We start from the raw sequence: 13589 nt of genomic DNA, 5'->3' as shown, positions 1-13589 counted from the left end.
AAGACACACACATACCCTCCTGTCTCAGTGAGAGCGTTTATACCCCCGAGACACACACACACATTCTCCTGTCTCAGTGGGAGCGTTCACACCCCCAAGACACACACACACAGCCTCCTGTCTTAGTGGGAGGATGCATACCCCCAAGACACACCTTCCGTCTCAGAATCAGGGTTCATACCCCCACAACACAAACACACACCCTCCTGTCTCAGTTGGAGCATTCATACACCCGAGATACACAGACACACAATCACCCTGGTGTCTCAGTGTCAGGGTTCATACCCCCAAGACACACACAACCTCCTGTCTCAGTGAGAAGGTTCAGACTCCCTAGGCACACCCTCCTGTCTCAGTTGGAGGGGTCACACTGCCGAGACACACACGCACACCCTCCCGTCTCAGTGTCAGGGTTCATACCCCCAGGACACAAACACACAAATAAACACCCTCCTGTCTCATTAAGAGGGTTCATATCACCGAGACAAACACACACACCCTTCTGTCTCAATGTCAGGGTTCATGGCCCAGAGACACACACAACCTCCTGTCTCAGTGAGAAGGTTCAAACCCCCTAGGCACACACTCCTGTCTCAGTTGGAGGGTTCATACTCCTGAGACAAACAAACATGCACACCTTCTTGTCTCAGTGCGACCATTCATACCCCCACAACACAAAAGCACACCCTCCTGAGTGTGAGCGTTCATACCTCCGAGATGCACACATACACAAACATCCTCCTGTCTCAGTTAGAGGGTTCATAGCCCCTGAGACAGACAGAGACACACACACACCTTCCTACATTCATATCCCCCGAGACACATACACACACGCAAACCCACCTGTCACAGTGTGACCATTCATACCTCCGAGACACACAGAGACAAACACACATTCTCGTGTCTCAATGAGAGGCTTCATAACCCCAAGACACAAACACACCCTCCTGTGTCAGTGGAAGGGTGTACTCCTGAGACACACACGCACACTCTCCTGTCTCAGTGTGAGCGTTCATACACCCGAGACATGCATACGCACACACCCTCCTGTCTCAGTGAGAGGATTCATAGCCCCCGAGACACAAACACACACCCTCCTGTCTCAGTAAGAAGGTTAATACTCCCTAGGCACACCCTCCTGTCTCAGTGGGAGGGTTCATACCCCCGAGACACACACACACACCTCGTCTCAGTGGGAGGGTTCATACTCCCGAGACACACACACACTCCTTTCTCAGTATCAGGATTCATACTCCGCGACACAAATGCACACCCTCCTGTCTCAGTGTGAGCATTCATACACCCTAGACACACACACACACCCTCCTGTCTCAGTGTGAGCATTCATACACCCTAGACACACACACACACCCTCCTGTCTCAGTGTGAGCATTCATGCCCCTGAGACACACACGCACCTCCTCCTGTCTCAGTGGGAGTGTTTAAACCCCAGACACACACACACACACCCTCCTGTCTCAGTGAGAGGGTTCATATCACCGAGACACACAAGCACCCCTTCCTGTGTCAGTGAGAGGGTACATACCCCCAAGACAGACACGCACACCCTCCTATCTCAATGTAAGCATTCATATTCCCAAGACCCTCTTGTTGCAGTGTGAGCTTTCACACCCCCAACACACACACACACAACCTCCTGTCTCAGTGTCAGGTTCATACCCCCAAGACACACACACACAAACGCAATCCTCTCAGTGAGAAGGCTTATACCCAGTGATGAGCTGCCAAAATCGTAACAACCGGTTCCCTCCTCACCCCAGGAGGGGTCATGGCCCACCCCCTGGACTCCTGCCCCATCCAATCCCCCATGTTCCTTGACACCCCACCCCCACCCCAGGGACCACTGCCCCATCCACCCCCCTTCCCTGTACCCTGACTGCCCCTCGCCGCCCCATCCAACCCCTCCTCTCATTCCTGATGGCCCCCTGCCTCATCCAACCCGCCCCATCCAACCACCCCTTCTCTCTGTCCCCTGACTGCCCCTGGAACCCTTGCCCCTGACTGCCTCCCACCACCCCATCCAATCCCTGATCCTTTCTGACTGCCCCACCAGGACCCTTGCCCCTATTCAATCCCCCTGCTCCCCCTGCCCTCTGACCCACCCAACCCCTATCCACCCCCCCCCACCCCTGAACTCCCCTGCCCTCTCTCCAACAGCCCCTCCCTGCCCCCTTACCATGCTGCCTGGACGTGGCTGGCGACGCTACAGTCCGGCTGCGGCCGGAACCGGGAGCCCGGGGACATGGGGCCGGGACAGGAGTTGTGCGGCTGGAGCCCAGGGACGGAGCCAGAGGGCCGCGGCTGGAGCCGGGAGCCCGGGGCTGGGGCAGGAGTTGCACGGCCGGATCCCGGAGATGCGGGGCTGGAGGATGTGGCGGGAGGCTGGCCAGCCGGACCCACACAGCCGGAGCTGGAGCCGGGCAGCCGGGGCCACCGCCACGCCCGGACCCACTCTGCCGGAGCCCGGCCATGTGGCACCACAGCAGGAGCTGGACGGCTGGAGCCACGGGGCCGGGCCGGAGCCAGGGGGCCATGTCCAGAGCTGGGCATCCAGGGTCCCGGCCGCCGCCATGCCCGGACCTGCACTACCAGAGCCGGGCCACGTCGCACCACAGCAAGAGCCGGGCGGCCGGGGACGCGGGGACACAGCTGGAGCTGGGCGGCCGGGGCCAGAGACAGGAAGGGAGACTGGAGACTGGCAGCCGGGGAGGGCCGCGGCCGGAGCCGGGCGGTCGGGGCCGGGCAGGGCCGCAGCCAGAGCTGGGAAGGGCCGCGTCCAGGGCGCCCAGCCCTCCTCGTTCCCTCTACCCCTACCTCAGCGTCACCTTCCTGGGCCTGAGCGGGAAGCCTGCTTGCTTCTCAGCCCTCCCAGGCTTCCCGCGCGAACAGCTGATTCGCAGGAAGCAGGCGGGGAGGAGAAGCAGGGCGGAGCATTCATGGGAGTATGTGGAGGCAGAGCTGAGGTGAGCTGGGGCCGCAGCAGGGAGCGCTTGTTAAATTTAAATGCCCTTTTAGAACCAGTTGTTCCACGTGGGACAACCGGCTCTAAAAGGGCTTCTAAATTTAACAACCGGTTTCCGCGAACCGGTGCGAACCGGCTGCAGCTCACCACTGCTTATACCCCTGAGGTACACCCTCCTGTCTCAGTGGAAGCGTTCACACACCCGAGACACATGCACACCCTATCTCAGTTTCAGAGTTCATACCCCCCCCCCCCACACACACACACACTCCTGTCTCAGTGTGAGAGTTCATACCCTGGAGACACATGCACACTGTCCTGTCTCAGTGTCAGGGTTCATAACCCCAAGAGACACACACACACACACTCCTGTCTCATTGAAGAGGTTCATATCATTGAGACACACAAGCACCCCCTCCTGCGTCAGAGGGAGTGTGCATACCCCCGAGACAGACGTGCACATCCTCCTATTTCTAAGTAAGCATTCATATCCCCGAGACCCTCCTGTTGCAGAGAGCGTTCATACCCCCAAGACACACACACAGACTCACATGTGTCAGTGTGAGCGTTCAGACCCCCGAGACACACACACACAAACACACATTCTTATGTCTCAGTGAGAGGCTTCATACCATCGAGAGACAAACACACCCTCCTGTGTCAGTGGGAGGGTGTACTCCCAAGACCCACGCGCCCACTCTCCTGTCTCAGTGTGAGCGTTCATACCCCTGAGATGCAGGCACACACAAACAAACATCCTCCTGTCAGAGTTAGAGGGTTCATAGCCCCTGAGACACACACCCCTGAGACAGACAGACACACACCTTCATACATTCATATCCTCCGAGACACACACGCACACCCTCCTGTCGCAGTGTGAGCATTCATACCCGTAAGACACACAAACACACACACACACACATTGTAGTGTCTCAGTGAGAGGTTTCATACCCCCAAGACACAAACACACCCTCCTGTGTCAGTGGGAGGGTGTACTCCTGAGACACACATACACACCCTTCTGTCTCAGTGAGAGGGTTAATACCCCCTAGGCACACCCTCCTGTCTCAATGGGAGGGTTCATACCCCTCAGACACATGTGCAAACCTCATGTCTCAGTGTGAGTATTCATACACCGGACACACACACACACACACACACACACACACACACACACACACCCTCCTGTCTTAGTAAGAGGGTTCATATCCCTGAGACACACACACTCACCCTCCTGTCTCAGTATCACGATTCATACCACCGCGACACAAAGACACACCCTCCTATCTCAGTGTGAGCTTTCATACACCCAAAACACATACACACACACCCTTGTCTCAGTGTCAGGGTTCATACTCCCGAGACACACACACATACCATCCTCTCTCGGTGAGAAGGCTTATACCCCCAAGGCACACCCTCCTGTCTCAGTGGGAGGGTTCATACTCCCAAGACACATGCACACTCCTTTCTCGGTATCAGAATTCATACCCCCGCGACACAAATGCACACCCTCCTGTCTCAGTGGGAGTGTTCATACACCTCACACACACACACAGAGCCTCCTGTCTCAGTGAGAGGATTCATACCCCCAAGACACGCACTCTGTCTCAGTGGGAGAGATTATACCCGAGACACACAAGCACACCTTCCTGTCTCAGTGGGAGTGTTCATACATCTGAGACACACCACACACACACACTCTTGTCTCAGTGTCACGGTTCCTACCCCCAAGACACACCCCGCCCCCCTCCTGTCTCACTGGATGGTGCAAACCCCCGATACACACATGCAAACCCTCCTGTCTCAGTGGGAGCATTCTTACCCTGAGACACATATGCACACCCTTGCATCTCAGTGCGAGGTTCTGAAGCACCAGGATACACACGCACACCCTCGTACCCCAGTACACACTGTGACGGTACCTCCCATAAGGCTCTACAGAAATATGCTTAGAATGTGTTTTATGCTACATATGCCATGTAACATATCTCCGTAAAGGTTATGATCTACTGAACGTATTAATCCTATTTGCATGCATGTATCATTTTTGTATTCGATGTTATGAATGTTATGAATGTTGGCTGTGTACTGGCTTGATTTCTAAATAACCTTAGTAGAGCATTTGGTCAGTTCCTGGAGAAAGGAATGTTGAAATTAAGTACCTAATCAAGAAACACTTAAAGGACAATGGATCTTGGAATGCTCCAGTCCACATAAGAAGTCTACTTGAGGACGTTCAAGATAGCATGTAAACAATGGATGCTTCCTGTAAAAACTGTGAGTCATGCATGGACATGTGACTTGCTCAGGTGACTCCTAAACTCCATCTTGGAGCTGGACTTTGCATAGGAGTGAGGAGAGGGTCTCCACCCACAAGAGAAAGTCTATTTAAACCCCTGGGAGACCCCTCCATTTGTCTTCAGCTGGCTAAAGAGAGAGCCTCTCCACCCCCCAGGATACTTGGAAGAATCTGAAACAAAGGGCAGTGACTGCAAGGGGTGCGTGTGAGTGATTGCTGGACCCAGGCTAAAAGGAGACTAGTCTGTAAAAGGGAGCATTCTGGAACTGGTGAGGATCTTATCTGTATTCAGTTTGATTAGACATAGATTTGTGCATTTTATTTTGCTCAGTGACTTACTTTGTTCTGTCTGTTACTACTTAGAACCACTTAAATCCTGCTTTCTGTATTTAATAAAATCACTTTTTACTTATTAGTTAACTCTGAGTATGTATTAATACCTGGGGGAGCAAACAACTGTGCATATCTCTCTATCAGTGTTATAGAGGGTGAACAATTTATGAGTTTACCCTGTATAAGCTTTATATAGGGTAAAACAGATCCATTTGGGTTTAGACCCCTTTGGGAGTTGGGCATCTGAGTGTTAAAGACAAGCACACTTATGTTAGCTGCTTTCAGGTAAACCTGCAGCTTTGGGGAAAGTAATTCAGACCTTGGGTCTGTGTTGGAGCAGACGGGAGTGTCTGGCTCAGCAAGGCAGGGTGCTGGAGTCCTGAGCTGTCAGGGAAAGCAGGGGTAGAAGTAGTCTTGGCACATCAGGTGGCAGCTCCCAAGAGGGTTTCTGTGATCCAACCCATCTCACACACACACACACACACACACACACACACACACTCATGCCTTATTTCAAGGGTCCGTACAATCAGAACACACACACACACAATCATGTGTCTCAGTGTGAGGGTCCATAGAACAGACTGGTATATTATATATCCATGCTCTCATTTCTCAGTGCAAGGGTCTGTAACACAGGGACATGCACACACCTACGGGTGTCAGTGTGAGGTTCCGTTCCGCCAAGATGCACATACTCATATCCTCACATCTCAAGGGTCCATGCCACCAGGACACACACGTGCACACCCCCTTCTGAATGTGAGAGTCCGTAACATGGCAAGATGCACACACCCTCGTGTCTCAGTGAAAGGATCTATTCTGCTGGGAGCTGGGACACACACATGACCTTAGGTGTCAGTGTGAGGGTCTGTACCACCACAACACATACACACCCTCATGTGTCATTTCAAGCTCCATACAGTCAGGACACACTGGCACGCCCTCATGTTTTGCTGCCACAGGCCGTACCACCAGTTCAAACATACACCCCCCCGTGTGTCTCAGCATGAGGGTCTGTACCAACAGGGATACACGCAGGACATGTATCCCCCTACAAGGGTCTGTATTGCCGGGACACGCACACATGTCTCACAGCTAGGATCCATAGCGCCAGTCAACACATACATGCCCTCAAGTCTCAGTGCGGGGGTCCGTACCTCCGGGACACTCACAGGCACCTTTGTGTATCAGTGCAAAGGTCGATTTCCTCTTATGTGCCACACACAGGTGCCCTTGTGCATCATCACTAACTGCGCACAAGCAATGCTAAGCAAACACCAGTTAAAAAGCAGAGGCCAGATCCCAGGCTGGTGCAAATCGGCACACGTCAGCTGGTTTCAACACAGCTATGCTGATTTTCTCCTGGCTCAGGGGTCCACCCCCTGCCTTCAAAATCCCCCCACAGCCATCACCATAGACACGGCTGCTAACAATCAGAGCATTGCCCTGAGCCACATGCTGTTTTCCCCTGCTTCACATTGCAGGAAAACAAGTTTTATCCTTTTGGCTTTGGCACATGCTTTACCCTCTACCACCCGGCTGTACAACACGGCTGTCCGAGCAAAACATCTGGGACCATGGCAGAAACCACCGCGAGTCAAGAGATGAATCAAGCGGATGGGAGGGAGGGAGGGAGGGAGAGAGGGAAGAAAAATAACCGGAAGAGAGAAATGAAGGAGGGATGGTGGGAAGATCAGAAGGGAGGAGTGGAAATTAAAACTTCTGTTTGTTGGGGTGAAAATAACAAAGGTAAAGTGTCATACCTTGGCTGTTTAACGTCAGATGAGCAGGACCTTGAGGGGAGAGGAAAAGATAAAAAGAAAGAAAGAAAAAAGACTAGTCATATAAACGCACAGAAAAAAGGAGGGTTTAATCTTTTTGCCACAATTTAAAAGCTGTTTTTAACTTGTGACAGACATCCAGGCCCCAGGGGGAGAGAAAAGGGGTGGGGGGAGAGAGAGAAAAGGGGTTCGGATGCCGAAACGGAGTGAACAAAAAAAAGAAAGGGAAGGAAAAACAGAGAGAGAACTCAAAAGCCCGGACAGATTGAACTGAAATTGAAAGAGGACAACAGAAGAGAGTCTGGGAGGGGTCTTTATTAGTCTCTTTAAAAAAAAAAAAAGCATTCGGGGCCCCTCTGTGGCAGAGAGACGGGGAAATGCTTCTTTTTTTTCCGGTTAAACAATAAAATTAAGAAAAATAACAATGGAGAAAGAGACACAAACCAAGGCCTGAGAAGGCATGTAGGGGACGATGTTGCCTTTGGCGCCGGAGGGTCCCGCAGGAAGAGCTGGAGCGTACTGCTGCTTTGGGAGGCAAGGGGGTTAGTGGTGGGAGGTCACCAGGGCCAGCTGGGGACTGACTGGCCTCTCGCACCCTCTTGTGATTCAGGAGTGAGCCCAGTCAGGCGAGAGGAACTGCCCCCAGTGTAAATCAAGAGGAATGAACTCCCGGGCAGTCAGTGGGGAGGATTTTCCCCTCCTGCAGCCCAGTGGGAAGCAGGGATAACTGCATCACAATGAGAAGAGCTATGTACAGGTGTCAATCCGGAATCACTCCATGGAAGTTAGTGGAGCGAATTACCCTTTTGGTCACCTCGGTGTAAACCAGGAGTCACTCCAGGGAAGGCAGTAGTGCTGATTGCTCTTCCCCTCCCCAAGTCTGACACAGGAACACCGCCAAAGCCAGAGGAGCTACACACACACACACAGTGAAAATCAGGAGTAATTCCGCTGCAGCCACCAGTGCAGGTTCCCCTCTCGCCCACCCAGCCTAGACCCAGAGTAACCCCATGGCACTCACTGGGGCTGGTTCCCCTCGTGCTCACCCCAGGGCAAATCAGAGTCACCCCGCAGGAACACGGGTGGCTGTTCCGGCACCAGCGGAGAGTCACTCAACACCAACAGCTTCGCTGCCAAGCACCCTTGCACCTCCGACACCTGCTGCTCCTGGGCATTTTTGCCACCCCAGCCTGGCACCTCCCAGTGCACAGAGAAAGGAAACACCAACTGAAGATATGTGACCCTCGTGCATGGCAGCGTGGGGGGGCAGTTACAATACCTCATAGACATCGCTTACCCTGCAGGGCAGGAGACTCCAAATAAGGGGTAAGGCCAGGTACAACTCCACATGAGCTTCCCCCAACACGGGCCATCGCCCGTCCCTCCTTGGGGAAGCAGGGGCTGCTAGAATAGACAGGGACCCTGTGAATCCCAGGAGTCCCGAATCCCCAGGGCCGCCCAGAGGGGGGGGCAAGAGGGGCAATTTGCCCCAGGCCCCGCAGGGGCCCCCACGAGAGTTTTTTGGGGCCCCTGGACCGGGGTCCTTCACTTGCGGGGCCCGGGCCCCCGGAGCTTTTTCCGCTCCGGCTCATCGGCAGCAATTCGGTGGCGGGGGATCCTTCCGCTCCGGGACCCGCCGCCGAAGTGCCCTGAAGACCTGCGGCGGGGGGTCCTTCCGGCACTTCGGCAGCAGGTCCCAGGGGGGGTCTTCAGTGGCAATTTGGCGGCAGGGGGTCCTTCCGCCCCGGGACCCACCGCCGAAGACCCCAGGCCCCCTGAATCCTCTGGGCAGCCCTGTGAATCCCACCTCCACCCACCAGACCTCACTCGGCTCCCAGAGTCAGGAACTAAACCCAGGGAATCCTGGCTCCGAGCCTTGCCTCCTCTACCCCACTACATCCCACTCCCCTCCCTCTTGCATGACAGGATTAGGGGCCCCACCCTAACTCCTAACAAGGGTTCAGATGTCCATTGCTATGGCCACTCTGGTTTCCCAACTGATTTTGGCTACTTATGGGGGTGGGAAGTTGGAAAGGAAACGGGACGGCTCATGGGATTTGGGCAGATTCCCCGGCTCACACCTCAGTTCCTGGCCTGATCACTGAAACTCAGCTTCACATGCTGCATATGTCAGTCTGTGGTGGTGTAGAAGACTAGGGTGTGGGGATCAGCTGCTGAGATCCACCCAGCCCAGGATCTGCACTGCCTTCTGACAGAGCATGGGGATAGATCCCTGGGGTCCAGCTGCTGGGATCCACCCAGCCCAGACCCTGTGTTGCCTCTGGATAGATCGGTGTGTGGCAATCAACAGATCTCCTGGGATCAGCTGCTAGGATCCAACACGCCTAGCCTCTGCACTGCCTAACGATACACTGTATTGGGGGGATAGATCCCCTGGGATCGACCACTGGGTCCAGCTCCTATGCTACCTTCCATTACAATAAATCAAACAGGAGATAAAGATCCCCTGAGATCCCATGCTGGGATCCCATCCTCCACACTCCCTCCTGAGAGATCAGGGTGTGGGGGATAGATCTCCTTGGATCAACTGCTTGGATTCACCCAGGACCTGCACTGTCTTCTGACAGACTGGGGGGATAGATCCTTGGGATCAACCACTGGAACTCACCCAGACTAGGCTCCATGCTCCCTTCTGAGAGATCTGGGTGTGGGGGGTAGAGCTCCTGGGATCAACTGCTGGAATCCACTCAGCTCAGTCCCCAAGCTGCCTCCTGATAGATTGGGGTGGGGGGGGATAGATCACAGGGGATCCACTAGGCCAAGTGTCCCAACCCTCTCTCTGCCATGGAGGGAACTGTATGCAGCCATTGTGTGGGGAGGCCAGGAGCAGAGGGTAGCTAATTCCCCAAACAGCTCCTCCTTCTGCTCCTCTCCCACCCCTCGCCTGCGGGCGAGGATGAAGATGGGCAGGCAGGAGCAGGAGGCATTAATATTCCTCTCCCGCCCCAGCACCTCCCGCGTCATTAATCATCGTGTGCGCTCCTCTCCCCGTGCCAGGCAGCTGCATCCAAGACATCAGGCAATTTCATGCAAATGGCATGGAGTCCTCTCTGCCCCACACCCAGATGCCCCATCCCAAGACGCATGCTCCCCCTTACCCATCACCACCCCCACCGAGCCCAAAGGCACCCACTTGCAGCCTGTAGGGCTTATACCCTGCAGGGGCAGGAGAGTTTGACCTTCAAAGACAGGAGTCCTGGCTCCAAACTCATGCAGTCCTGCTCTAACCACTACACCCCACTACCCTCCCAGAGCCAGGGACAGAACCCAGGAATCCTCATGCCCTAACCCCTGGCTCAGGGGGGTGGAAAATGGGACATGGGGCCTTACCCCTCTGGAAAGCGCCAGCTCCGATCCAAGGTGGGGGTGGCTGGCGGCAGTGTGGGTTATACGAAGCCGCTATCCCTTCACCATCTTCCACAGGGTGATGTGAAACGAGTCTGCTGGGTATCAGCAATATCCCAACTGGCCACCTGGCTACTGGGGGCCGACTGCAGCCAGAGTCTTGACTCCCCCAGACTGCACGTTAGGAACACTCTGCTGGGGGGAGTCTCTGTGTGAAGCAAGAGCTTGGGGCTGTGAAGGCTACAGTGGGGGAAGAGTTAATGGCCACAGTTCGGGGGGAGCTTGGGAAGGTGGGTGGGGGGCTACAGCAGGCTTCTGTGCAGATGTAAGGGCTGCAGTGGGGCTGGGGGAGGACTGGGGAGGGGAAAGAAGGATGGGGGTGGAAGCTGCACGGAGGCTGACAGGCCCAAACACCCCCCTCCATAGGCCTAGGCCTGGCACATTAGGATGCTGTCTGCTCTCCTCCTGTCACCATGGAGACCAGCTCCAAGGATCCCTCAGGCATGACGGTGGCAGCCATATTGTTCCAACACTACAGCTTCCCCCCAACACCAGGATGGGGCCCCTGTGGAGAGAAGGCCATGGGGGGAGGACAGTGTCCACTGGCACCACGAGAAGGAAGGATGAAGCTGGTGCCCCTCAATCCCAACCTGCAGCCCTGCTCTCCCAGCCACCCTCCCCCCACAGTAACGAGGAGACCCCAGCTCTATTATGCAGCAGCTTCTGTCAGTTGGAAGGCTGTAAATCACACCCAGTCCCCGCCGGGGTCCAACCCCAGCCTCCTTACTGGCAACTGCTCACAGCTGTGTGAGCACAGACAGCCAGTGCTACCAGGATCCCCAGCACCTGTGCCCTCCTGACACTTACCGCACAGGCCCTCACTTGCACACATGCCACACAACCCTCCCTCACACACTCACTTTACACAGATCCTCCCTTGCATACATACTCCTACCTTCACACCCCCATGCAGACACACACACAGTACACACCTCTCATGTATGTGCACCTGCCTAGCCTATGGACACAAACACACAGTCACATATGGGCACACGCCACACACACACTCCAACATGCCAACACATGCCAAACACACATACAACAGAACATGGTGACATACTGGGGTATCTCACACACACACACCCGGACATCCTGGTACATGTACAACATGCTCCTACATGGGCTTGCACCTGCCCCGACATTCACCATCTGCAGCATGCACATGCACCTTTACAATCACACCATGACACATGCACTGTTGAATATGCCACACAGCCTTGCACATGGCTGGAGATGGGATGTTGGGTGGGGAGGGCCAGGACTCTGAGGTGGCACTGAGCATTCTCTGTCCAGGTGTTGGCTGGCTCATTCTTGCTCATATGTTCAGGCTCTGACTGGTGGCCCATGTGGGTTCAGGAAGGAATTTTACCCAGGTCAGATTGGCAGGGCCTGGGGGTGGGGGGGTTGCCTTCCTCTGCAGTGTGTGGGCGCAGGTCGGTTGCCAAGATCACCTGGGTATTTCTCACTTCATCGGCCTCAGGCCCTAGCACACTCTGGTCCCTCCTCTTCTCTGCCTGTGGCACAGAACAGTCTATTCTCCGGTGGGCTTTGGTCTCAGATGCTGGGTTTGGTGTGCGGGTGCTGGCCTGTGCTGTACAGATCAGGTGGTTTCTCCTGGCCTTAAACCCTGTGACACTCACATCCTTACATCCTCCCTCATGCCCCTACACACCCATTCACACACATCTGTATGCCACATAACACACACTTGGGTAGGTCCCCTCATACCTGATCTGATCCTTCACACCATCATGCACTCACACGTGTGTGCGCACTGCACATGCCCACCCATTCATGTATACAGGAGCCTGTGCTTGCCCACAGCAGCCTCGCTAGTGGGGTGGAGAGTGATTAATGGCCCCATCCACTGGCCTAGCCCAGGCACCCAGATAACATGCCCTGCATTGTCTCAGATCATGTCGGTTAATGACAGGCTCGTAATCAGCACGGAGTCGCGGATCAGGAGATTAATAACAGTGCAGGGCCCCAAATAATGCAAATCACAGCTCAGGTATTTGCATAACACGAACTCATTGGTTCCAATCTCCATCATTTGCATATTGATACTCCAGTGGTCCCAATGGCCCCTATCATTAGCTAAGCTAACACCAGCCCACTGGTTCTAATACCCCTTTCATTAGCAAAACACCAGCCCATTGGTTCCAATGCCCCCCTTCATTAGCATAACACAAGGCCATTGGCCCTCAGGAGTTTGGATGCTGGGGGGAATAAGGGCAGGGGGACTCGGAGTCATGGACTAATGGGGTGGGAGCTGCAGCTGTATGGCCCAGCCTTCAAATGGGGAAAGCTAGGAAAGGGAAATCCATTGTGTGGGAGGGGTGGGGGGTTGTGGGGCATGGATGGGAGGTGCAAGGAGCCAGAGGAGGCATGGCAGAGGTGTGTGTGCACACGCATGTGAGCATGTGCACATCTTTCATGCCAATGATGTGCGGACCAAAGGATGCATAGGACTGCTTTCTCTGCACATGCAAAGGAAAGGTGGGGCCTATCGTACAGACTCTGCACACAGGTGGTGTGGGTTCAAAACACAGGCAATATACACGTGCACTCACACAGACATGAACATACAAGCACACACACAGAGACATGCACACCCCCATGGGCAGCACCTGCTCCAAACACAATACATGCAGAGGAGACAGGCATCTCATTTCCCATGCAGACATATGCAGGCTCCACAGGTGGCATGTTCTTTGTGTTTGTCCATATATTGCTAAGCAGAGCACAGCTGTATGCATGT

At 54.6% G+C, this 13589-nt stretch overlaps 1 protein-coding gene across 13 annotated transcripts in view; it reads right to left on the bottom strand.

The window, feature by feature from the left end:
• NRXN2 (neurexin 2) overlaps positions 1-13589 on the bottom strand; it is a 305022-nt gene that overhangs the window by 263950 nt on the left and 27483 nt on the right. For 9 of the 13 annotated variants that reach the window (XM_039547771.1, XM_039547775.1, XM_039547780.1 and 6 more), the window contains exon 3: positions 7385-7414. The exons of the other annotated variants lie outside the window; for them this stretch is intronic. In XM_039547771.1, coding sequence (XP_039403705.1) covers positions 7385-7414 — 30 coding nt within the window. The remainder of the gene's footprint in view (positions 1-7384; positions 7415-13589) is intronic. 13 annotated transcript variants of the gene reach the window in all.

The sequence above is a fragment of the Mauremys reevesii genome, linkage group 7 (genome assembly GCF_016161935.1).
Source record: "Mauremys reevesii isolate NIE-2019 linkage group 7, ASM1616193v1, whole genome shotgun sequence".
In the NCBI taxonomy this organism is placed as follows: Eukaryota; Metazoa; Chordata; order Testudines; family Geoemydidae; genus Mauremys; species Mauremys reevesii.
The sequence above is the reverse complement of the archived record's forward strand: the minus strand, read 5'-3'. Positions and strand labels throughout refer to the sequence as shown.